Source organism: Mesoplodon densirostris, chromosome 10 (genome assembly GCF_025265405.1).
Source record: "Mesoplodon densirostris isolate mMesDen1 chromosome 10, mMesDen1 primary haplotype, whole genome shotgun sequence".
NCBI classification, from domain to species: Eukaryota; Metazoa; Chordata; class Mammalia; order Artiodactyla; family Ziphiidae; genus Mesoplodon; species Mesoplodon densirostris.
In genome coordinates this window covers 70,404,721-70,427,420 of record NC_082670.1, presented here as the reverse complement: position 1 = coordinate 70,427,420, position 22,700 = coordinate 70,404,721, and the positions used below count along the sequence as shown (strand labels likewise).

The window sequence follows — 22,700 nt, the reverse complement described above, 5'->3', positions numbered from 1 at the left end:
CATGGAGCTCATTGATTACCTTTACAGGTGTGGTTTTGGAGGAATGAATTGGGGGTGGGATTGGAGTGGGTTTGGGAAAGAGTGGGAGGAGAGGAATTGGAGGCAGTGAGCTCTTTGGGGGAGCTCTGCTAACAGGAAGGTGCACAATGCACTGGTCAGTGGAAGAGGTGTCACAGGCAAGAGGAGTCTTAAGGAGACATGACAACGAAATGGAATGTGGTATCCTGGATAGGATCCTAGAACGAAAAAGGATATTAGGTAAAAACTAAAACTAAGGGAATCTGAATGAACTATGGACTTTAGTTAATAATAATATGTCAACATTGGTTCATTAATTGTAACAAATGTATCACAATAAGGTAAGCTATTAATAGGAATAACTGTGCATGCCTGTATGTGGGCAGGGATATATGGGAAATTCTGTACCATCTGCTCAATTCTTCTGTAAATATAAAACGGTTCTAAAAACTAGTTTTTAAAAAACTAATTAGGAGATTCTATTTCACTTTATTTTTTCACGTCAAGATCACAACATAATTTTAGCTCACAAAATATTTGTCAGTGCACACTTAAGCATCTTCTGTCTGATTTTTATAAAAGAAAGTTCTGAGTGATAGTTTGAAAGATCACAGAAAACGTCATATACCTGTAAAAGGAAGTACAGTTCAGAAATATGCTATTATTTCAAAAGCAACAAACACTTTTTGTAAAAAAAATTATTTTTATTTTACTTTTTAATTTTTGGCTGAGACCCGCGGCTTGCAGGATCTTAGTTCCCCAACCAGGGATTGAAACCGGGCCACTGCAGTGAAAGCGCAGAGTCCTAACCACTGGACCGCCAAGGAATTCCCTAAAAATTTTAAATTATGTATTAAAATAATACAGAAGTGTAAAAATGGTAGCCTCTTTTCCCTTCCCCTGAATTCATTTTCTATAAGTCACCTGAATGAGAGTTTAGAGTGAGTTCCTCTGGATTTTTTTCTATGTAGCCTATTAGAAAAAGCACTTCGTTTTGTTTCGTGTGTTTTGTTTTCCAAACAAGGAATCCTTTTCACAAATTAGTCTCTAAAACTGTTCCTTTTTTCTTAGCAATATATTGCTAAATTCTTTCCATGTCAACCGCCTGAACTTTCTCCATTCCTTTAAAGAGAAAACCGTGACTTTCAGCAGCAGCCTCGTAGTCCCAGGTTTAGCCCTGGGGTTGCGATTCGCAAACATGCTGTGGCTGCGCTCCCCGCCCGCCCGGCCGCTCTGAGCACTCAGTGGAGTCGAGGCGCCCACTGTTCGCGAGAAACATCGCGCACTCTGCCCCCACGCCACCACCACGGGTGAAGAGGGAAGATGGACTGGATCCAGAACAGACCCGCGCAGGACGATGACTAGCCAGATGGATTAATGCGCACTGGTACCCAGGGACGCGAAGAACTCACGACCAGCAGAGAATGAATATCCGCGGCGTCCTCCGCCAGGGAGCAGCCGAGTGCCAAGTCTGCGGTACTGCGCCTGCGCCTCGCGCGCCGCTGCGTCCACTCTCCGCATGCGTGGCGCGGCTCAGCGTCCACTGGAGCTAGAAGATGGCGGCTTCTGCGGTTTGCCGGGCGGCCAACGCCGGGACGCGAGTGCTGGTGCGCAGCCGCTGCTCGGTGAGGTGTCAGCGAGAGCGCAGAGCTATGGGGAGCGGGTCTTTGGAACGCAGGCCGGGAGCGGGCTGTTAGCGGTGGCGGGTCGAGAATGGGGAGGTCGCGGGGTCAGAGCCGTGGGAAGGTCACGGCCGAGGGCACGCATGGGAGTCTCGCGGCTGGCCTGGGGGCGGGGACGGGGATCTCACTGCAGGCCTGAGAGCTAAGGAGCGATCCTCCAATCTAGTCCTCGGTACTGGTCGCCCCTTTCCAGCAGCCGGCCCTGCTCAGGTCGCCTGTCTTGCGGGGCATCGCCACCTACGCGCAGGCCCTGCAGAGCGTGCCGGAGACGCAGGTCAGCCAGCTGGACAACGGGCTGCGAGTGGCCTCGGAGCAGTCCTCCCAGCCTACCTGTACGGTGAGTGGGTCCGCTGTCGGGAGTGCATCTCCATATTGGGCATGGTCTCTTTTCCCAAGTCGGGGTGTGACCTTGGGCTCAAGTGTTCTGTGGTTTGGATCAGGCTCCTCTCAGCCACCTCGGGATTGACCCTCCTACCCCAATCCCTACCCTAGCCACGCCTTGACTTCTTGGGGGCAGTCCTCACCGTAACCAACACTTACTTAGCGTGTGATGCTTGCCAGTCAGGAGGCCAAGTCTTTTTTCAGCCTTTTCTTCAGCAGCCCATATGAGAGAAGTGATCCTTCAATGAGGAAAATGGGGTTCAGAGACATTAGGTGACTGCCAGCCTCACGGCCCAAAGTCATAATCCGTTGCCTAGAGTGGAAATGTATTGCAGAAGAAATCAACTAGAAAATTCCAGTTAAATGGATAATTTTCCTCAAAATTCACTCAAAGATAGAAATCTTGGCTAGATAAACAGAGAAGATTCTCAAGAAGCGAACCGTCTCCTCCCCACCCCAAACTTAACGTGATTTTATTGGTAAATTCTTTCAGTTTTCCAGGAACAAATAATGTCCTGTGATCTAAGTTGTTACTGAACACAGCAAAAGGTGATGGGCAACTTCCTTATTACGTGGCACTTGTATAAGCCGACCCACAGCCTGTGAAGAAAGCTTGGTAGAGAATGCTGTATTTCATGGACACTAAGATGCTCTAGATTATAAGGAGCATCACTGTGCTCTAGTGGCAGGAAAAGAATGCTGCCAATTATAATCAAAGGATACCATGGATTGTAAAATGTATCTTTCAAAGATGTTAGATGTGTAATAGATGTTCATGTAAAGAATTTATGGCATATAGTACGTATATCAACATCTCTTAGGAAAGTAGATGTGAACATTTTAAGTCAGCTGTGAAACAAATAGTAAATTAAAAGATTAGGTCTGTGTCACCATGGGGGTGAGTAGTGTGGTTTGTGTTTCACAGCACACCAGGAGGCTGTTAAGAAAATTATAAGATTCTCTCGTTGGGTGCCAAGGGGACACTTGGCAGTGTTAGGTGTCCAGCTCTGTTTAAAACTTTTTTTTAAGTGTGAACGAAGGCTACTTATGATGATAAAATGTTCAGTGTTTAAGGCAATAGCCTCTCCTTTAATGGCGAAAGGACACAATCACCAGAACAAAGGCAGGATATAATTTTTAGGAAGGAGAAAAGAAGTTATTTTCAAATGATTAGTTGCTTGCCTAGAAGAAACAAAGAATCAACTGAAAAGTGAGGTTGTATTTAAGAATTTCCTGTGGTGATGGGACAGGTGAACGTGCCTCGTTTGAAGCTTCCCTGTGAGTCTTGATAACCAGTCAGGAAATAGAGCAGGGAGGAGAGGTGATGCAGTGTGACTAGTCATTCAGCTGATGCCCTGTGCCTCTAAGCACAGGGGTCCTGCTGAGAAGTTCTTCCCCAGCGTGGGACTGTGAGCCCCTGTCTGGGGCTTGTGCTGGGTCATGCAGGGTGGGGTGTAAGGCGGGGCTGAGGTGGTTTGTTTGTTACCTTTGTTGGTGGTTTCTTGTCCAGGTGGGGTTGTGGATTGATGCTGGCAGCCGTTATGAGACTGAGAAGAACAACGGGGCAGGCTACTTTGTGGAGCATCTGGCTTTCAAGGTGAGGCTCCTAAAGTCCTGCATCTCCCCTGGGCTTAGGGCTTCCTGCTGTCCCTCCTGAGGATGCAGGTCAGAAAAGTCAGCCTCCTCAATTATGGGTTTTAGCAGGGTAGCGGGGGAAAGAGATCTCTGGATGGCTTTTCTGGGAGGAGTCATGTGGACTTGGCCTCTTCTGAGTGAGCGCCTATTTGGTGAACCCCTGCACAAGGCCCCCAGAGCCAGAAAAACCCCAGGGAGCCATAGGAACCCTGCTCTTCACCAGAGGCCAGGCCTGTGTTGTGTGCATGCATGGATGTAGAATTGTGGATGTACACGTGCACTGTAACAAACCCACAGATTTAGTTTTTGTAAAACGCTGTGCATCTCTTGTTTGTAGAAGTGAGTAGGAGCTTTCTTGAGGATGGGAACAGCTCCTAAGCCACCTCCTGTTCGCATGGAGTAGAGACTGAGTTCTTAAATGAATGAAAAAAATGGAGAAGATACGGGATAGGTGGTGTTGCGGAGCAGGAATGGGCAGCCAGCGAGGTCCAGCATCATAGTTGTGTGTGTCAGTCTCAACAACATAGATACGTGTGTGTGTCATTGGACAGCAGCACTGCCATACACGCACACGCATACATACACACACACTGGACTAAGGTTGAGTCCTACAGAGGCCATAGCACATACACAGAGTCATATAAATGGTATGAGGGAGAGTGGGTAGTGGTAGCATCACCTGAACACAGGTGTGAGCTTACCTGACCATGACTGTCAGTAAGAGGAGAGGGAGTGCTGGTAAGGTCAGGCTGGTATGGAAGGTCTCAGTCAAATGCTATACCCCCTCTTGGTATGGGAGCTCTGGATTTCAGGTAACACTTGCTTTGGCCATGCCCTTCTTTCCTGACCCCTGGATATCTTCATTCTCTTGGTCCACGATGCTGTGACGTTGATTGGCTTAAGGCCTGCTAAGCACTTGGTGAGCACAGCCTCTGGGCTGTATAACCCCAGAGTCTTTGCTGAGGGAGATATCTGTGGACCAGTGGTCCTGCTGGGACTTTAGCCTGTCAGGATGGGGTCCTGGGCTCCCATGTGGCTCCTGATTTGTCCTGTTGATGTGTGGTTCCAGGGAACAAAGAATCGGCCTGGCAGTGCCTTGGAGAAGGAGGTGGAGAGCATGGGGGCCCATCTTAATGCCTACAGCACCCGGGAGCACACGGCTTACTACATCAAGGCACTGTCTAAGGACCTGCCAAAAGGTACTCTGGAGGATGGGACCGGGACACCAGTAGGGCTCCAGGAGTGCAGAGGACAGGCACTCAGGACCCCCTGGCCTGGCTGAAGAATGGGGTTACCCTTAGAGTATGGCCTTGCAGCAAAGCAACCAGTGGCGTCAGGCCTGGGGTTCTGTCCTGTTACTGGTCTCCAAACCTGTCCTTCTTGCATCCAGCTGTGGAGCTCCTGGCCGACATTGTGCAGAACTGCAGCCTAGAAGACTCCCAGGTTGAGAAGGAGCGTGATGTGATCCTGCAGGAGCTGCAGGAGAACGATGCATCTATGCGGGACGTGGTCTTTGACTACCTGCATGCCACAGCATTCCAGGGCACACCTCTAGCCCAGGCCGTGGAGGGGTCCAGTGAGAATGTCAGGTGAGTGTTGGCTGGTCTGGGGTGGAATTCGTCCCCTCATTCCGGCATGGCCAGGCCATGTCCACATGAGTTTGTTTTTAGTTGATCTGCTGTCTGTGCTGTTTATTTTCCTACTTCACACAACTGGAGACATCTTCTATGTTGCCACGTGGTCCCTGTGAGTCTTTTTTAACACCTGTGTGGTTTTCACTTGACGGGCTTTGCTTTAGGGTACGTTTCCATGCATGTCCTGCCAGCCTGAGGGAGGGTGCTCTGGGTATCCCTCCACACGGCTTCTTGTCCTCTGGTAGGATGAGCTCTGCTGTTGCCCCTCAAGAGCCCCCACCGTCAGTTCTTACCCTCCTCAGAGGGGACTACAAGGCTGTCCTGAGGTGGGATGTGAAGGGGGCCCCAATGAGGGCTGCCCTCTGGGCCCCAGAGTGGTGGGTGGCAGAAATGGGGCAAGGACCAATTGGTGTGTGGGGTCCTGCTTTCAGAGAAGCCATGTCTCCTGGTCTGTCTCCTCAGCCCCTTTTTGTGTGACCCAGATCATTCTGGTTTGGGAGCGGTGTTGACCAATTGGCTGTATGTCTTGCAGGAAGCTGTCTCGGGCAGACCTGACTGAGTACCTCAGCCGGCATTACAAGGCCTCTCGAATGGTTTTAGCAGCAGCTGGAGGTGAGCGATGGGCTCGTTGAAGCCCTGTGGTAATAGGGGGGTGGGCTGTGGCCTTGGTTACCAGGGCCAAGTCTCCCGGTTCTGACCATAGGGATCTTCCACTCCTGGGGACACTGTTCCCACCCTGTCCTTGAGGGGAATGACCTCTCTTCCATACTCTTTGAGGTCGGGTGGGATTCTCCTCTGCTACCACCACTGAAACTGGCCACCCAGGGATGCTACTCCCCTCTTTAGTACAGGCCTCAGTTAGGCTGTTGGCCCCTCTAGGCCTCAGGGTTTTCTCAGCCCCACCTGGTCATAGGAGATCCAGGTTGTAGGCTGGTGGGAGATTCAAGCCCTCAGGCTTGTTTCTCTTGGCCTTGTCAGTGGGCAAACCAGATGTTGCATGACAGATGGGAAGTGCCTTGAAAGGAAGGCATAGAGTGGTAGGGGGACTTTAATGGGGGACTCAGAGTTAGAGGGTAGGGAGGTGCTTTTGAAGCATGTGTCGTTTAAACAGAGGCTTAAAGAGAGGTGGGATTTAATTCGGTGGGGAGTGGGAGGTCTGTGCAGAGGGGAAGAGCAGTGTCACGGGCTGGTGTGTTTTGAGGCTCGCTCTGCTGCCATGTAGGGGCCAGAGCGGAAGTGGGCAGGCGCAGGGAGTGCTTGTGGCAGGTGCCTGGTGGGGGACGGTAGGAGCCGGGAGAGAAGCGCGGGGACTCAGGGTGGCTTTTTAGGTAGACACCTGACAGAGGAGGGGATGTGGCGGGGAGGGGACGGGAGCAGGGCCAGGGTGCTTTCCCAACTTAGGTCGTGACAGCTGACTGGGCAAGAAAGATTGATAGGAAGAACATGATTGGTGACTTTGGGGCCAGTGAACCTCGGGACCAAGAGCAGCCTGAGCTACTGACACATCAGACTTTGTTGAGTCGAACAGGATCTGAGCTCAGGGAAGGAAAGAATAAAAGGCGGAGGCACCTAGCAGGCTGTACCTGGGGGAGGCTGCTTACTACCACAGCGCCCACTGGTCAAGGCGCTAGGGCAGCAAAGGCCTCCTCTTGCAGAGGTGAGGTCCAGCAGGGGTCCTGAGGCGTGAGTTTGTAACGTTACTGGTAAACGTCCCCAGCTCTCAGGGGACCCCGAAGCTAGTCACAGCCCTGCATAGCACCTCTTTGTGTCCTCTCACCTGCCAGCCCCCACAGGATCTGCTTGAGGAAGGGCCTCAAGCAGAGGGAGAAGGAAGGGCAGGTGGCCTTATGCCCAGGGAGCACCAGTCTTGTCCTTGGTGCTGGTGGGAATGTGTCACATGGGAACCCATTTTGAAGCTGAGCATGCTGCTGCTTCCCTGTGGCTGAGGTGATGGAAGCTGTTAGACCCTGAGGTGCCTGCCCTGCCCATGAAATAGGGTGTGTCTGTGAAGGGTCCTCTTCCCTCACCTTGTCCTGATGTCACGTCTTCCTTTTGGTGTTTCCCACCAAGGCAGGACATGGGGTCCTCTGCGTGTGTGTGATCTCCCCTACCCTGTGCCTTGGGCCCTGGCTGGCCAGTAACTCTGCTGTCTGTCTTGGCAGGGGTGGAGCACCGGCAGCTGCTAGACCTCGCCCAGAAGCACTTCTGCAGCCTCTCTGGGACATACGCTGAAGACGCTGTGCCCACTCTCACTCCCTGCCGCTTCACTGGCAGTGAGGTGGGCTGCTTGGTGGGCGGGGGTAGTGCCCTCAGCCGGGACCTCTTGGGGGCACCCTCATGTGCATGGGTATCTTCATGACTCCAGAGTTGCCTCGAGTTGGGCAGGTGTCCTGTGGCTGCTGCCTCACAGGCACACGTGTTCACACTTGCATGCACACTCTCCACCCACACTTGGTTGGCACCTTCGCTGGTCGCCTGGGAAGTCTGGCTGTCCCTCAGCTTTGCCATGTACTGTTTCAGATCCGCCACCGTGATGATGCCCTGCCTTTGGCCCATGTGGCCATTGCAGTAGAGGGGCCTGGCTGGGCCAACCCGGACAATGTGGCCCTCCAGGTGGCCAATGCCATTATTGGCCACTATGACTGCACTTACGGTGGTGGCACGGTGAGTGCCAGGGGTGCGCATGGGATGGGACCTTGTCTTCAGGGAAGAGAGGGAGCTGGGCTGTGGGCGCTTGTACTGTGGGGTTTGGGGTGTGGACCACAGACAGGAGGGTGGGTGCTGACGACCCTCATCCCTGGTAGCACCTGTCCAGCCCACTGGCTGCAGTTGCTGCAACCAAGAAGCTGTGCCAGAGTTTTCAGACCTTCAACATCTGCTACTCAGAGACAGGGTTGCTGGGCGCACACTTTGTCTGCGACCACATGAGCATCGACGACATGGTGTTCTTCCTACAGGGCCAGTGGTGAGTGGCGGCCTAGTGCTGCCAGGGAGGTGGGGAGGGAATAGGGCCCTTTGAGCAGGACGTGGGAGGCTCAGAGACAGCACCGTCTCTCAGGATGAATCCCACCCCACCCCTGCTCTAGGATGCGCCTTTGCACCAGTGCCACAGAGAGCGAGGTGGTCCGGGGCAAAAACATTCTCAGAAATGCTCTGGTGTCTCATCTGGATGGTGAGTCCTGCAGCCCTGTGGCAAGGGGTAGAGTGCATACTGGCAGTGACAGTCCCAGTGTTCCAAACCAAGATTGGAAACGAAAACTTTGAAGGTCACACCATACCCCACCACTACCCCTCTCACAGGGGCCTGGGGTTTTAGGTACAGGTGTGGGTAGGCTAGATCAACAGCCCATGGATACAGTGACAGGTGGTTGTACAAGTGAGGGTTGTGGTCTAGGTCAGACCAAGGTCCAGGTCAGCCCAGAACGCTGAAGGTTCTGTGTGTACCGTGAAGCACTTTGGCAGCATCTCTGGGACATATGCCGAGGACGCTGCACCCACTCTCACTCAGTGCCGCTTCACTGGCAGCGAGGTGGGCTGCTTGGTGGGCAGGGGTAGTGCTCTCAGCTGGGGCCTCTTGGGGGCACCCTTGCATGCATGGCTTGTACCCACGTGGATTGGACCAAGTGGACCTGTAAACTTCCCCCAACCCTTGCAGCCACCACTCCTGTGTGTGAGGACATTGGACGTAGTCTTCTGACGTATGGCCGCCGCATCCCTCTGGCTGAGTGGGAAAGCCGGATTGCGGTAACAAGGGTCCCTGGGAGAGGTTCTGGAGTCTTGGCCTGGCAGACTCCCAGAGGGTGGAGAGTTGAGGCAGTGCAGACTGCTCCTGTAGGCAACCCTGGTGTCCTAGGCAGCGTCACCTGCCTCGGTGATGTAACTGGAGGGCAGGGCCGAGGTACTGGTGGCTGTAGGGATGGGTGGGGCCCGTGGAAGTCTACAGTAGGGAGAGCCCTGCTGCATTTCCCCTTTTGGTTGAGGGGCAGCTCCGTGGTACGTGTGGAAGATCTTGGTCACCTGGATAATGCTGACTGGCAGAGGTGGTCCCCAGGTGCCCGTCACTCAGTGTGCCCTCTGCTTCATCTTGCAGGAGGTGGATGCCAGGATCGTGCGTGAGGTCTGCTCCAAGTACTTCTATGACCAGTGTCCAGCAGTGGCTGGATTGGGTGAGTGGCCTAGAAAGTCTGCTTTTTGTCCTTCTCAGGCTGTTGTCTTGGTCTCCCCTCTGCCTCTGCTCCCCCGTCCCCTAGCTTTCACGGGGAGCAGCACGTTGAGGCCCCTAAGAGACTCTGCCCAATAGCCTGGCTGGCAGGGAGTTCCTGCTCAGAAAACCTGTCCTAGCAGCTCCCTGACTCCCTGCCAAGGTGCCTCCATCAGTACCCCACAACCGCCAGGTAACGGACACCTCCACGTGTGGGGTGGGGCTCCAAAGGCCAGAGCATGAAGGGACAGGCTCAGCACCCCTTGGAGGAATGTTCTCTTCCCTCTTTCCACTCCAAGCCTGTCTTGTGCTGCTCTGGGCAGCTCTGGATGGGGTGCGGCGCAGGGCCAGGTGTCCCTGTACAGGCCAGGTACCTCACCCTGACGCCCCGCCCTATCCCCACAGGCCCCATTGAACAGCTTCCAGATTATAACCGGATCCGTAGCGGCATGTTCTGGCTGCGCTTCTAGGCAGGAAGCCTGTGCAGGCAAGAGGGCGGGGCCGGGGTCTGTGGTGCCCCCAACCACAAACATACCACCTCAGTCCTTCAAACCTGTGCTGCACATAACCACCAACCAATAAAGTCCTGTTTTGAGAACTGCCTCGTCCCTCTCTTGGCCTTGGCATGGAGTCCACTGGGCAGTGGATTGGGGAGCAGGGACTTCCTCCCGGTTCTGCATCTCCTAGATCCTTCTGCCTTCCCACGGGCTGATGTGTCCTTAGCGAGGGGCAAGCGTGGGGCTGCAGCACAGAGGCCGGAAGCCTTTGATGCCTGCAGGGAGCTGAGGCCAGCTGTTTCCACTTAGCCACATGGGCGATGCTCGTAGCCAGTCTGTCCCAAGAGTGAGGTGTGGGAGGCCATGGGAACTGCAGGCCCAGACTTTGCCCTGGTAGAGGTCCCAGCGTGGGAACTCAGGGGGCTCAGGTGGGAAGCCCCTTGCTGTGGGTCCTTTGCGGTCACCCTCCGGCGGACCCTGGTCCCCCAGACGGACCAGGAGAGGCCAAGGAATGTCCCTGAGGGAGCCTCCTTCATATGTTTACTCTGGATTCTGGGAGGAGGATAGCCTGGGGCATAGTGTTCCCATTTGGTTTCTAACTGCTGCCTAGACAGGCAAGGCAAGAATCCTTTGCCTTGATTTGCCGCTGACTCAGGCTCCAAGAATATCCCTGAGCTCAGTGGGGCCTGAGCCCCCTCCCTAGACTTGGTCTGTCCCAGGCAAGTTCTGAGCTGCTGGCCCGGCAGTCCCCTCCCCATCTCCCTGAGGACCTGTTGGAGCTCTCAACTGTCTAGTCCCCCTGCCACCTTTGGGCTCTGGTCCCCAAGGCAGGTGGGCAGGTAGGCCCCTCTTCCTGTGCCCCCCAACCCTTCCACAGTCAGGTTCCCTGGGATTCCAGTGGGGGAATGGAAGTGTGGGGCCCAATTTTGCTGTGAGGGAGGTGCTGCTGGCACTTGTGGACAGGGCTCTGGGACAAGGTTTCTTGAGAAGATGGCTGTTCAGACGTGCCCTAGCATCCCAGCCTTGCAGTGGCCAAAACAGCCCTCCGTTCGCTCCCACTCCACCCCAGTGCTTTTCCCTTCAGCCCTGTTTGTTGCCACAAGTTGTCAATTAGGAAATAACTGTCAAGTGCTTTCTAGAACCCAAGGCTGGGGGACTCAGGTCATCCTACTTTGTGAACAGCTGGAGAGAAGCTGCTGGACAGTGCAGAACCCTGACAGGCCCACCCCTGGATGGTTATAGACACAGCATATCCAGGCTGGGGAACAACAAGTGCCAAGTTTGAGCTCCTGGAGGATGGGGCTTGATTTCTCTGCTAAGGCCAGGCCTGACTCTCAAAGGCTACAGGTGTGCTGGACACAGAGTGCTCGAGCGGGTGATCTGGTCCTAACGGACCTTGCATGCCTAGCCAGGGAATCTTTACTTTGGAGGCATGCTGGGGGAGGTGTATTGGAAGTTAATGGGAAGAGAAGTGACTTGGTCAGCTGAGAGTTAGCCTGGGAACTCAGGGTGGGTTTCTGTGCAGTCCTGGTGAGCAGCTCTGTGGCAGAGCAGATACCGCAGCTATAGTAAGAGCTGGAGTGGGCTTCAGGGGACGCAAGCAGGGCAGCATCCCCAGCAGGGCTGGGGTACCACAGGGGAGGGGCAGGTTGGAGGAGGATGGCCTGCCCAGCTTTGGCCACGGTTCTGAGAAATTTGGAGGTGTTCAAGACAGTGGGATGTGTGGGGCTGGAATCCCCAAAAGAGGACCCAGTTGGAGACATGGTGCCATCCAGCAGAGGTGGTGACCGAAGCCAGAGGAGGAAATGTCCAGGGGAGTGTGGGAGGGAGAAAGAAAACTCTAGGGCCCCAGTGTGTTTATGGAGGGAGCTGGTGTCTGGGGTTGGGCCCTAGCTGTGCCTGCCAGGAGGCCACACCCCTGCTCATGAGCCTCCCCTGAGCGCCAGACCTGTGCTCAACCTCAACCTTGCTTCTGCCTCCAACGGCCTCTCCAAGCACGCTTTGAGTGACCCCCTCACAGCAGGCAGCCCTTTCTTTTGGGGGACTCCCTCATGGTTCTGAAGAGGTTTGCCTGAACACCCTCTCAGCTGGGCCTCCAGTCTCCCCTAAAGGACCCAAATGTGTATGTATGTCTGCACTGTATGTGCCAGCTCTGCCCTGCTCTCACCCACCCTTGCTGTACAAGAAGAGGTGAGGCTCTTGCAGGCAGGGGCTGCCTCTGTAATGAGAGCACGACTGGTTCTCTGTAGCCCTCACCTGAAGGACAGATTTCAAAGGGTTGGAGGGTCCTGGGAAATGGCTGAAGAGACCTTGACCTAGGGGAAAGGTTCTGGGCCCTATGGATCACAGTGCTGTACCTCATGATCATTTGGGGCTGTCCCTGTAGCTCAAGCCTTATGGACAATAGGAAAACAGGCAGTGTGGATGGTTCTCACTGCCCCCAGCTCTGGCCATACCAGAGGCCTCAGGCCCTAGAAGAGGACAAGGCAGACAAGTTTAACAGAAGTGCTGTCCCCTTTTGTCCCCCATTAGCCTATGGAGCCCCAGGAGAGGCTGGGGGGCCAGGCACGTTGGAAGGGGCCCTATGGCAGTGGTGAGTCTAGAAGTATTATCCAGGCTTAAAAAAATAACGGGACCTGGAGTATCTCTGCCTCGGTATCAACCCCTATAATGAACATATATGTATATACAAAGAGTGTCCCTGGCCTGCAGGTGTGTTGAGGGGACTGTCCATAATCACAGAAACCAGCTGAGGGAGACGGGCGGGAATTCAGCCTGGTTAAGGGAAGAGGAGTGAGGAAGGAGTAGTTATGAAGGTGGACACCACAGGTGGATCTTGAGGGGAGTGAGGAAGGAGTAGTTATGAAGGTGGACACCACAGGTGGATCTTGAGGGCCGTGAGGAAGGGAGGGAGGAGCCCAGGGTGACCTCTGGGCCTGGCAGAGATGATGGGTGGAAGGGGGTCTTCAAGAAGAGTAGGTTGGGGACTTCCCTGATGGCACAGTGGTTAAGAATCTGCCTGCTGATGCAGGGGACACAGGTTCGAGCCCTGGTCCGGGAAGATCCCACATGCCATGGGGCAACTAAGCCCGTGTGCCACAACTACTGAGCCTGCGCTCTAGAGCCCGCGAGCTGCAACTACTGAGCCCGCATGCCACAACTACTGAAGCCCGCGCACCTAGAGCCCGAGCTCTGCAACAAGAGAAGCCACCACAATGAGAAGCCTACGCACTGCAACAAAGAGTAGCCCCTGCTCACCACAAGTAGAGAAAGCCTGCGCGCAGCAACGAAGACCCAATGCAGAATAAGAGTAGGTTGGAGGAGGGGACTCTGAGGGGCCAAAATGAGAATGTGTGGGTAGGGGAGCCTGGCTGGAGGAGGACAGGCGTACCAGTGGGGGCATAGGCAGGAGGGGGTGGATTCCTGAGAGATGAGCTGTCACTGTGGGTGGTCCACTCTCCACACATGGATAACCCCTCCCTGCAGGCACAGCGGGATGGCATCTGCCTGGGGCTGGTTCAGAGCACAGCAGGGGGTCCAGGACACTGGGATGGACATGTATGCATAAGTACAATACAGATTTTCTCCCGGCTTCCCCTTCCAAAGTAGGGGTGGGCATTACTTGGATGCAGCCCAGTGGTGCCTTGCTTTCCCTGGCATGAGCCTAGAGCCCCTCATTTGCTGGGAGCTGGTCTGCCTGTTGAGGGGATTGGGGTGGGACACAGGAGACCCAACAGACAGAGGAAGGGCTGAATCACAGGAGAGGCCAGCGGGACTCATGGCCTGAGGGCTTGTCTGGATAGCCCTGTCGGAGGTGGGGGTGGGGTGGGGGGAGGGGGGTGGTGAGTCACCTCCAGCTGCACTTTCTACCCCACCAACATCCTGCTGCGTCTTTCATCCCCAGGAACCTGTCTGAAGTCTGGTCTCCAGCAGTCACTTCTAGTCTGTTTGACCTAAAGCAGCCAAGATCTCTGACCCTAGATGGGGTTGGAGAGGGATCCCTCAACATCCATCTGTAGAGAACCTCCTGGGGAAATCCCAGAAGCCATGGGAGGTGGGGGTCTTTACACTTAAGTGGAGTCAGATCATCTGTCCAGGGTAGGGGTGGCAGGGGCGGCGACTTCTGGGACGATGGGTGGGGGCGGGCCGCCTGGGTCCCCGCCCACTGCTCCGCCCCTGGGATCAGGGACTTTTCTCTGCTGTGGCTGCGGGACTGCGGCAGCGGCTGGCGATTGGAGCCCGATCGGAGCCGGTGGACCGGCAGGCAAGACCGGGACTGGGGGTGGGAGAGCGCTGGGCTCGGACCCGCTAAGGCCGAGGGACAGAGGCGGGGTCCTGGCTGACCGTTTCCCTCACCCAGGATGAGGCTGCGGCTCCTGGTGGCTGCGCTCTGCGCGGGGATCCTGGCAGGGGCTCCTCGAGTGTGGGCCCAGCACAGGGAGAGAGGTGGGTACGGCAGGGAAGGACCCCATCCAGGGCACTGCACCCTGCCACCCGCGGCTCCACTCGACCTTCATCCTGGATCCCGCCTCCCACCCTCCTCAACTCATGCATTTCTCCTAACTCTCCCTGGACTCCCCAAACCCTCCACGACCCACACTGCGTCTCCCAAACTGCATCCAGTTGTGCGTGGGTCCCCTACCCTATGTCACTCCGCGCTGGTCCCCAGACGCCAACCTCAGTCCCAGATCCACACCCGCTCCGGCGACTCTCCCTCCCCACTAGTCCTCCGCGGGAGAGTCCGCTCCGGGCCCCACCTCTGCTGCCTCCACCGCTCCCAGGCCCAAGCCAGCCTGGGCTGGTTTGCACAGTGGATGAGGCCAACTCCCCCTCCCCAGCCCCAGGGGACCACAGTGAGGGTAGAGGGTGGGTGGGCCCCAAGAAAAAATCGTGATCGCTCTTCCCTGCCCCAGTGAGCTGCACGCGCCTTTACGCCGCTGACATCGTGTTCCTACTCGATGGCTCCTCGTCCATTGGCCGAAGCAACTTCCGCGAAGTGAGGGGTTTCCTTGAGGGGCTGGTGCTGCCCTTCTCTGGGGCAGCCGGTGCACAGGGTGTGCGCTTCGCTGCCGTGCAGTACAGCGATGACCCACGGTGAGTGGTTCCCCACAGCTGGACCCACCAGGACCCCACCCCCAGAAAGAAGCAGAGAGCCCCCAAACCCCTAGGTCAGGCTTTAGGGAACCCAGAGGATCCCCCCTCCCACCAGCCAGGACATCTTCTTAAGACAGAAGCAGGGATCTCCTAGGTACAGCCCTCACATCTGAGACCCCTCCTGAATAGTGCCTTGCCAAAGATAGGAGCTGTGTTTTCTGATCTAGAGATGGAGAGGCCTAGAAGGGGACCCAGTGGCTTGAGATGCCCTGTGCCTGCTGGACTCTCCATGTTCTAGCCTCCTGATACCTTCAGCCTCTCTCACTCAGCAGAGGGCCTCCCTGTCTGGCCAGTGTCCACCTGCTTATAACTGGGCCCTTCCTCCTACCATTATTTAATTAACCAGACATCCTGGTACCTGAGCCTGGGAGCCCCAAGGGGTCCAGGCCTGCCCAGGCCCAGCCATAGGTGCGACACAGTTGGGTACCTAAGGAGTTTGTTAGCTTGGGAGCTTCAGAGATGGAAGGTAGGAATCGCAGAACCAAGTGGACCCTCAAGGGGGCCTGATACAACCCTCATTCTAGAGGCCTCGTAGAGGCCAGGACCGGAAAAAGTCCTTGCTCCTAGCCTGCTGCCACCCCCCTCCCCACAGGACAGAATTTGGCCTGGATGCGCTTGGCTCAGGAGGTGATGTGATCCGTGCCATCCGAGAGCTCAGCTACAAGGGAGGCAACACGCGCACAGGAGCTGCAATTCTCCACGTGGCTGACCGTGTCTTTCTGCCCCAGCTGGCCCGACCTGGTGTTCCCAAGGTGATCTCTCACCCTACCATGCCTTCCAAGGTGACCCCAAGTAAGTGTCTGAGGCAGTCCTGACTCGACCCTGCACCTGCCCCAGGTCTGCATCCTCATCACAGATGGGAAGTCCCAGGACCTGGTGGACACAGCTGCCCAGAGGCTGAAGGCGCAGGGAGTCAAGCTGTTTGCTGTGGGTGAGTACCAAGCTGGGGTGACAGGTCAGCTGGGGCAGGGATGAGTCAGAGGGCATGTGGTCAGCTGAGCCCTGATTGGGCATCACCTCAGGGATCAAGAATGCCGACCCTGAGGAGCTGAAGCGAATCGCCTCGCAGCCGACCAGCGATTTCTTCTTCTTCGTCAACGACTTCAACATCTTGAGGACGTTACTGCCTCTTGTTTCCCGGAGGGTGTGCACAACTGCAGGTGGCGTGCCTGTGGCCCTGCCCTGTGAGTTCCTGCCCACCCTGTGTGCCCTGACCTGGACCCTGACCCGAACCCCAACCTGGGAGTGCTGATTCCATCCCATGTGCTCCTGACCCTTGAGCCCAGCGCTGTACCATAAGTGCTGACCCCTGATCCTCTTGCCTGGTTGCCTGACTGCCCCTTTCCCAGCTGATGACTCAACCTCTGGTCCACAAGACCTGGTGCTGTCTGAGCCAGGCAGTCAATCCTTGAGAGTACAGTGGACAGCGGCCAGTGGCCCTGTGACTGGCTACAAGGTCCAGTACACGCCACTGACGGGGCTGGGACAGCCACTGTCGAGTGAACGGCAGGAGGTAAGGATGTCAGCAGTGGTAGGTGGAGGGCTGGGGACTTAGCTGGCCAAGATGAAGTGACCTCTGACCCTGGGCAGGTGAGCATCCCAGCGGGTGAGACCAGCGTGAGGCTGCAGGGTCTCCGGCCACTGACTGAGTACCAAGTGACGGTGGTTGCCCTCTACGCCAACAGCATCGGGGAGGCCGTGAGCGGGACAGCTCGGACAAGTGAGCAGTTCTGCTAACCTCTGACCCTGCTCACCTAACCACCCATCCCAGTAACCCCTCCCCACTCTGGACTTACTAATCCCTGGTGGGACCTTCCCCTAGCTGCTCTGGAGGGACCGGAGCTGACCATCCAGAACACCACAGCCCACAGCCTCCTGGTGGCCTGGCGGAGTGTGCCAGGTGCCACTGGCTACCGCGTGACATGGCGGGTCTTCAGTGGTGAGTGAGAGGTGTGGGCTGAAGGAAGTCCCTGCACCTCAGACAGGACTGTAGGGTGCTGAGTCTGCAAGACCCACTGACCCCTCTGTGCCCCCTGTGCAGGTGGGGCCACGCAGCAGCAGGAGCTGGGCCCTGGGCAGGGGTCAGTGTTGCTGCGTGACCTGGAGCCTGGCACAGACTATGAGGTGACTGTGAGCACCCTGCTTGGCCGGAGCGTGGGGCCTGCCACCTCCCTGACTGCCCGCACCGGTGAGAGGGCTGGGTGCTTTCTTCAGGCTGGGTGGGCAGGCTGGCAGGGCACAGAGGCCACTGACCTCCCATGTGCCCTGGGCAGACACTTCAGTTGAGCAGACCCTGCGTCCCATCATCCTGGGCCCCACATCCATCCTTCTTTCCTGGAACTTGGTGCCTGAGGCCCGTGGCTACCGGCTGGAGTGGCGGCGTGAGAGTGGTCCGTGTGTGGGGTGGGGGTGGGCAGGCTGGGTCTGGACCTGGCCTCAGCTGGCCTGACCCTGTCATCTTGCAGGCTTGGAGGTGCCACAGAAGGTGGTGCTGCCCTCTGATGTGACCCGCTACCAGTTGGATGGGCTGCAGCCAGGCACTGAGTATCGCCTCACACTCTACACGCTGCTAGAGGGCCGCGAGGTGGCCACGCCTGCAACCGTGGTCCCCCCTGGTGAGGGCTCTGTGGGCCCTGCCAAGTGAGAGGGGTAGGTACAGGGGCCCCAGGCTGCCTCTCAGGCTGTGCTGTCCAACAGGGCCAGAGCTGCCCGTGGGCCCTGTGACAGACCTACAGGCCACCAAGCTGCCTGGGCAGCGGGTGCGAGTGTCCTGGAGCCCAGTTCCCAGCGCCAACGAGTATCGGATCACCGTGCACAGCATCCAGGGTGAGGGGGACGCAGCCAGACCCGTACACACACTAAAGTTCCAGCCTTTCCAACCATTCCAGCCTTTCCAGCCCTTCTCCACTCTGGGGTCTCTACAGCCTCCTCCTCTCTCCTTGTCCATCCACCTCCCAAGATGGCACTGAACCAGACCCTGTCACAGGGTCTGTCTGCTCCCTGCCCTGACCCTGCCTGTCTCTTCATCTGGATCTGTCTCCACTCCCTGCCCCACCTCCCTGGCCATGGCTTTCACCCTTCTCCACAACCACAAGCTCAACCCCCGCCCTTCTATAACCTTAGCTGTGACCACTGTTCTCCCATGTCCCCATCCAATACTGACTCCACCTCACTGTCTGTCGATGACATGTTAACTCATGTCGCTGTCCGCTGACTTCTGACATCCTACATCTTATGTCCTTCTCCACTGACTCCTGTCATTATGTGTCCCCATTCATCACTGGCCCATTATCCTGTGTCGCTGTCCATCACTGACTCCTTTTACCCCTTGTCCTTAAATCTCACACCTTTCCGTCCCATGTCCCATCCCTCACTGACCCTTTTCTTTTTTTTTGTTTTACCATCTTTATTGGGGTTTAATTGCTTTACAATGGTGCGTTAGTTTCTGCTTTATAACAAAGTGAATCAGCTATACATATACATATGTCCCCATATCTCCTCCCTCTTGCGTCTCCCTCCCTCCCACCCCCCCATCCCACCCCCTAGGTGGTCACAAAGCACCGAGCTGATCTCCCTGTGCTATACAGCTGCTTCCCACTAGCTATCTATTTTATGTTTGGTACTGTATATATGTCCATGCCACTCTCTCACTTTGTCCCAGCTTACCCTTCCCCCTCCTCGTGTCCTTAAGTCCATTCTCTATGTCTGCGTCTTTATTTCTGTCCTGCCCCCACTGATCCTTTTCATCTTGTATCTCTGTCCATCACTGAGCACCTTCATCCCACATTCCCATCTCTCACTGACCCCTGCCTGCCTATCCTGCCTTCTCCCTTAGGGATCGAGCGGAGCATGGTGCTTCCCGGGAGTCAGACAGCTTTTGACTTGGATGACGTCCGGGCTGGGCTGAGCTACACAGTGTGGGTGTCAGCTCGAGTAGGCACCCGAGAGGGTGGTGCCAGCGTCCTCACTGTTCGCCGGGGTGAGCACTGCAGGAGGGCTGTGGGGCACAGCTGCCTGACTCACTCTGGTCCTGGTTTTGATCCCTGACCTCTATCTTTAATCCCCAGAGCCAGAGACCACACTTGCCATCCCAGGGCTGCAGGTAGTGGCGTCAGACACAACGCGAGTGAGGGTGGCCTGGGGACCTGTGCCTGGAGCCAGTGGATTTCGGGTTAGCTGGAGGACAGACAATGGTCAGTGTGGGATGTGCGGGAGGGTTGCTGAGGGGAACGATCAGGGTATGGGGGACCAAGGGGCAGGCAGGAGCCATGCCAACATTTCTCTCTGACGTTAGGTCTGGAGTCCAGCCAGACATTGCCCTCAGAGTCTACTGCCACAGATATCATGGGGCTGAGACCTGGAACCTCCTACCAGGTGGCTGTGTCGGCATTGCGAGGGAGAGAGGAGGGCCCACCTGCGATCACCATGGCTCGAACTGGTCAGGGCCTGACCCAGCCCCTTGGCTCTCTCTCTCCAGTGGCCCTTCAGACCCTCATGCCTTCCCTTTCAGACCCTTGCTTCTCCACAGAACTCCAGTCTCCCCCTTTAGATCCCCACTGCCTCCTCCCTCAGAGGCCCTGCTTCCCCCTTCAGTCTCCCTTGCCTCCTTTTAAGCCCCTGCCTTCTTCAGATTCCTCTGCCTGTCCCCTAACACCCCGCTCTTCTTGCCCTCAGGTTTCCACCACCTCATCTCTCAGACCCCATTGCCTTTTCTGCCGGACTTGACCATCCTCTGAGACTTACACTTTTCTTCTTTGTCAGACCCCCTCACTGCCTCCTAGTGCCTCCGTCGGAACCCTATTACCTTCTCTGGTCTCCCAGATTCCTGTCACCTGCCACCTCAGATTTCTACTATCCTCTCTGTCAGAACCCCCACTCCTTCCCCATCTGACCCATTCACTGCATCCGCTATCAAATCCTTGCCTCCCATTAGACTCCCATTGCCTTCCTCTATTAGATGTCCCCCCAACCCCTCCCCCATCAGACCCTCCACTGCCTCTTCCATCAGACTCCCCACTGCCTCTCCCCAGCAGACCCACTGGGCCCAATGAAGACAGTCCGTGTGACTCAAGTCAGCAGCTCATCTGTCACCATCACCTGGAACAGAGTTCCTGGTGCCACAGGATACAGGGTCTCCTGGCACTCAGGCCACGGTGGGCACCAGAGGTTTGGGAAGGGACCAGAGGTTTTGGAGGTTGTCGGGGGCAGGTCTGGGTGGAATGGGAGCAGGGGTTTCTTCGGGGTCCAGGTGGGACATTGGGGGCAGAGTCTGGCTAGTCCTAGAGCTACCTTCATCCTCCTAGGCCCAGAGAAATCCCAGTTGGTTTCTGGGGAGGCCACAGTGGCTGAGCTGGATGGGCTGAAGCCAGATACCGAGTACACAGTGCATGTGTGGGCCCGTGTGGCTGGTATGGATGGGACCCCTGCCTCTGTGGTTGTAAGGACTGGTAAGTGGACCCTGGCCATCTGCCAACCACATCTCATTGGCTACCCTGTCCTGCTGCGTATTCCTGACTGCTCCAGCTGCCCGCTCCATCACAGCTCTTCTCATGACTTCTCTCCCCACACTGACGTACCCCACATTGACTAGGAGTCCACCCACAGTGACCTCCTGGCTGCTCCACACTGCCCACTCTGAGGCACTGATCTTTTCCCACTCAGGAGTTGCGTACACTGACCCGTCCACAGTAACCTCATACTGACCTTCAGATAGACCTCCCTGCGTTGAACATGCCTGTTCTGCCACCTTGTTCTCTGCCCTGTTCTCTGCCAGTGGCCCCTGATCCTTTTCCCTGTGTCTTCCCCCAGACCCTCAGCCCGTGGGCAGTGTCTCGAAGCTGCAGATCCTCAATGCTTCCAGTGATGTTCTGCGGGTCACCTGGGTGGGGGTCACTGGAGCCACAGCTTACAGACTGGCCTGGGGCCGGAGCGAGGGTATGGTTCCCTGACCCTGCCCTTGCCCTTCCTGGCTGGGATTGGCCCCTTTGGTCAGCCACCCCTATCCCTGACCGTTGCCCTATGCTCGCCTGACCAGGTGGCCCCACGAGACAGGAGGTGCTCCCAGGAAACACGGACTCCACAGAGATACGGGGCCTCGAAGGCGGAGTCAGCTACTCAGTGAGAGTGACTGCACTTGTGGGGGACCGTGAGGGCGCACCTGTCTCCATTGTCGTCACCACGCGTAGGCAGAGCTCGGGCTGGCGCGAGCCTTGGATTGGTGCCCTGGACGGTTTGGGGGCGGGGTTTGTTCTCACGAATGGAAAAGGGTCCAGGGATTGGTAGTGAACCTGTGGGGGCGGGGTCTTCGGGGGAGGCGGATGTAGCCTGGAAGAAGGCAGTGGGGCCTGTTGGGGGCGGTGCGTGTTCCAGGGTTGGTCTGGGATTGGCACAGAGATCAGTGGGGGGCGGAGCCTCCCTGATTCTTGTGCTTTCTCTCTAGCACCTGAGGAGGCTCCACCAGCCCTGGAGACGCTTCGTGTAGTGCAGCGAGGGGAGCACTCGCTGAGGCTGCGCTGGCAGCCAGTGCCCGGGGCACGCGGCTTCCGCCTGCGTTGGCGACCTGAGGGTGAGAGGTGCTCCCGGTAGGGAGGTTAGGGACCAATGGGGCGGGGTTGGGGGTGGGGTCGGTGAAATCAGTGAGAGTGGGCAGGGTCTGTCAGTGGGGGTCTGCGGGATTGCTGAAGGTACCTGGTATCAGTCACCTAGGTGCGTGGGATCAATGAGGGTCAGTCGGGCAGGGTCAGCGAGAATGAGGAGATCAGTCAGGAGGGTGGGCCCCATCAGCAGGATCAGTCAGTGAGGCTGGCGGGGTCCTTGTCAGTAAGGTACGTGGGGCGTCAGTGAGGTGGGCGTGTCCATTAATGCCGGTCTGTAGCATCCTCCTACGTGCCCCTGCCCCCCTCTCATGCCTGCCCCAGGTGGCCAGGAACAGTCCCGGGTCCTGGGGCCGGAACTCAGCAGCTACGAACTGGACGGGCTGGAACCAGCGACCCACTACCGTATATGGCTGAGTGTCTTGGGGACAGCTGGAGAAGGGCCCCCCTCAGAAGTAACTGCATACACTGGTGTGCTCTTACCCCTACCGATGACCCACCCTGATTTCCTGTACCCCATGACCCTGAGTGACTCCTCCTGTAGCCCCCCCTACCACTCCTGACCCGGGGTGATCCCAGCATGACCTCTGGTGACACTTCCTTCACTAAGATGAATCTGCCCCAAGATCTCCTTAGATCTCTCTCCTCTGGGTTCTCGGGACACATACTCGGATCCCTAGTCCTTGATTCCTCTTTCAGAGTCACCTCGTGTCCCAAGCACTGAACTGCGTGTTGTAGACACCTCAGTCGACTCAGTGACCCTGGCCTGGACCCCGGTGTCTGGGGTATCCAGCTACATCCTATCCTGGCAGCCACTCAGAGGCCCTGGCCAAGGTGACGGGGAGGCCAGTGTTCGGGTGGGCTGGCAGTGGGGGCTCCATGGAGGGCCTCCTGTTTAACTGAGC

At 56.6% G+C, this 22,700-nt stretch overlaps 2 protein-coding genes across 3 annotated transcripts in view; both read left to right on the top strand.

The window, feature by feature from the left end:
- Window positions 1-1,533: 1,533 nt before the first annotated feature.
- Window positions 1,534-10,149, top strand: LOC132497313 (cytochrome b-c1 complex subunit 1, mitochondrial). 2 transcript variants are annotated; one of them, XM_060110405.1, is made up of 13 exons: window positions 1,534-1,643; window positions 1,894-2,037; window positions 3,592-3,678; window positions 4,786-4,915; window positions 5,107-5,305; window positions 5,883-5,962; window positions 7,513-7,628; window positions 7,871-8,014; window positions 8,155-8,315; window positions 8,437-8,522; window positions 9,006-9,094; window positions 9,441-9,516; window positions 9,957-10,149. In XM_060110405.1, exons 1-13 carry the CDS (start codon window positions 1,575-1,577, stop codon window positions 10,019-10,021), a joined length of 1,446 nt encoding a protein of 481 aa, XP_059966388.1. In that variant the 5' UTR covers window positions 1,534-1,574; the 3' UTR covers window positions 10,022-10,149. The 2 variants fall into 2 exon arrangements, with proteins under 2 accessions (XP_059966388.1, XP_059966389.1); XM_060110406.1 differs by having other exon boundaries at window positions 1,538-1,643; window positions 1,897-2,037.
- A 4,030-nt stretch (window positions 10,150-14,179) lies between these two features.
- Window positions 14,180-22,700, top strand: part of COL7A1 (collagen type VII alpha 1 chain) — a 31,862-nt gene continuing 23,341 nt past the window's right edge. Inside the window, 24 exon segments of the mRNA XM_060111165.1 lie at window positions 14,180-14,287; window positions 14,290-14,312; window positions 14,409-14,494; window positions 14,962-15,142; window positions 15,795-15,954; window positions 16,040-16,133; window positions 16,225-16,386; window positions 16,552-16,715; window positions 16,793-16,922; window positions 17,025-17,141; window positions 17,244-17,390; window positions 17,476-17,592; window positions 17,668-17,817; window positions 17,900-18,028; window positions 19,038-19,181; window positions 19,270-19,395; window positions 19,497-19,640; window positions 20,236-20,355; window positions 20,506-20,649; window positions 21,011-21,136; window positions 21,237-21,383; window positions 21,642-21,767; window positions 22,120-22,266; window positions 22,495-22,629. Coding sequence (XP_059967148.1) covers window positions 14,180-14,287; window positions 14,290-14,312; window positions 14,409-14,494; window positions 14,962-15,142; window positions 15,795-15,954; window positions 16,040-16,133; window positions 16,225-16,386; window positions 16,552-16,715; window positions 16,793-16,922; window positions 17,025-17,141; window positions 17,244-17,390; window positions 17,476-17,592; window positions 17,668-17,817; window positions 17,900-18,028; window positions 19,038-19,181; window positions 19,270-19,395; window positions 19,497-19,640; window positions 20,236-20,355; window positions 20,506-20,649; window positions 21,011-21,136; window positions 21,237-21,383; window positions 21,642-21,767; window positions 22,120-22,266; window positions 22,495-22,629 — 3,127 coding nt within the window.

Coding starts and splice junctions, on each gene's coding strand:
- LOC132497313 (XM_060110405.1), top strand. CDS start 1,575: ATGGCGGCTTCTGCGGTTTGCCGGGCGGCCAACGCCGGGACGCGAGTG. Junction 2,038..3,591: donor CCTCCCAGCCTACCTGTACG/GTGAGTGGGTCC, acceptor TTTCTTGTCCAG/GTGGGGTTGTGGATTGATGC. Junction 5,963..7,512: donor GGTTTTAGCAGCAGCTGGAG/GTGAGCGATGGG, acceptor CTGTCTTGGCAG/GGGTGGAGCACCGGCAGCTG.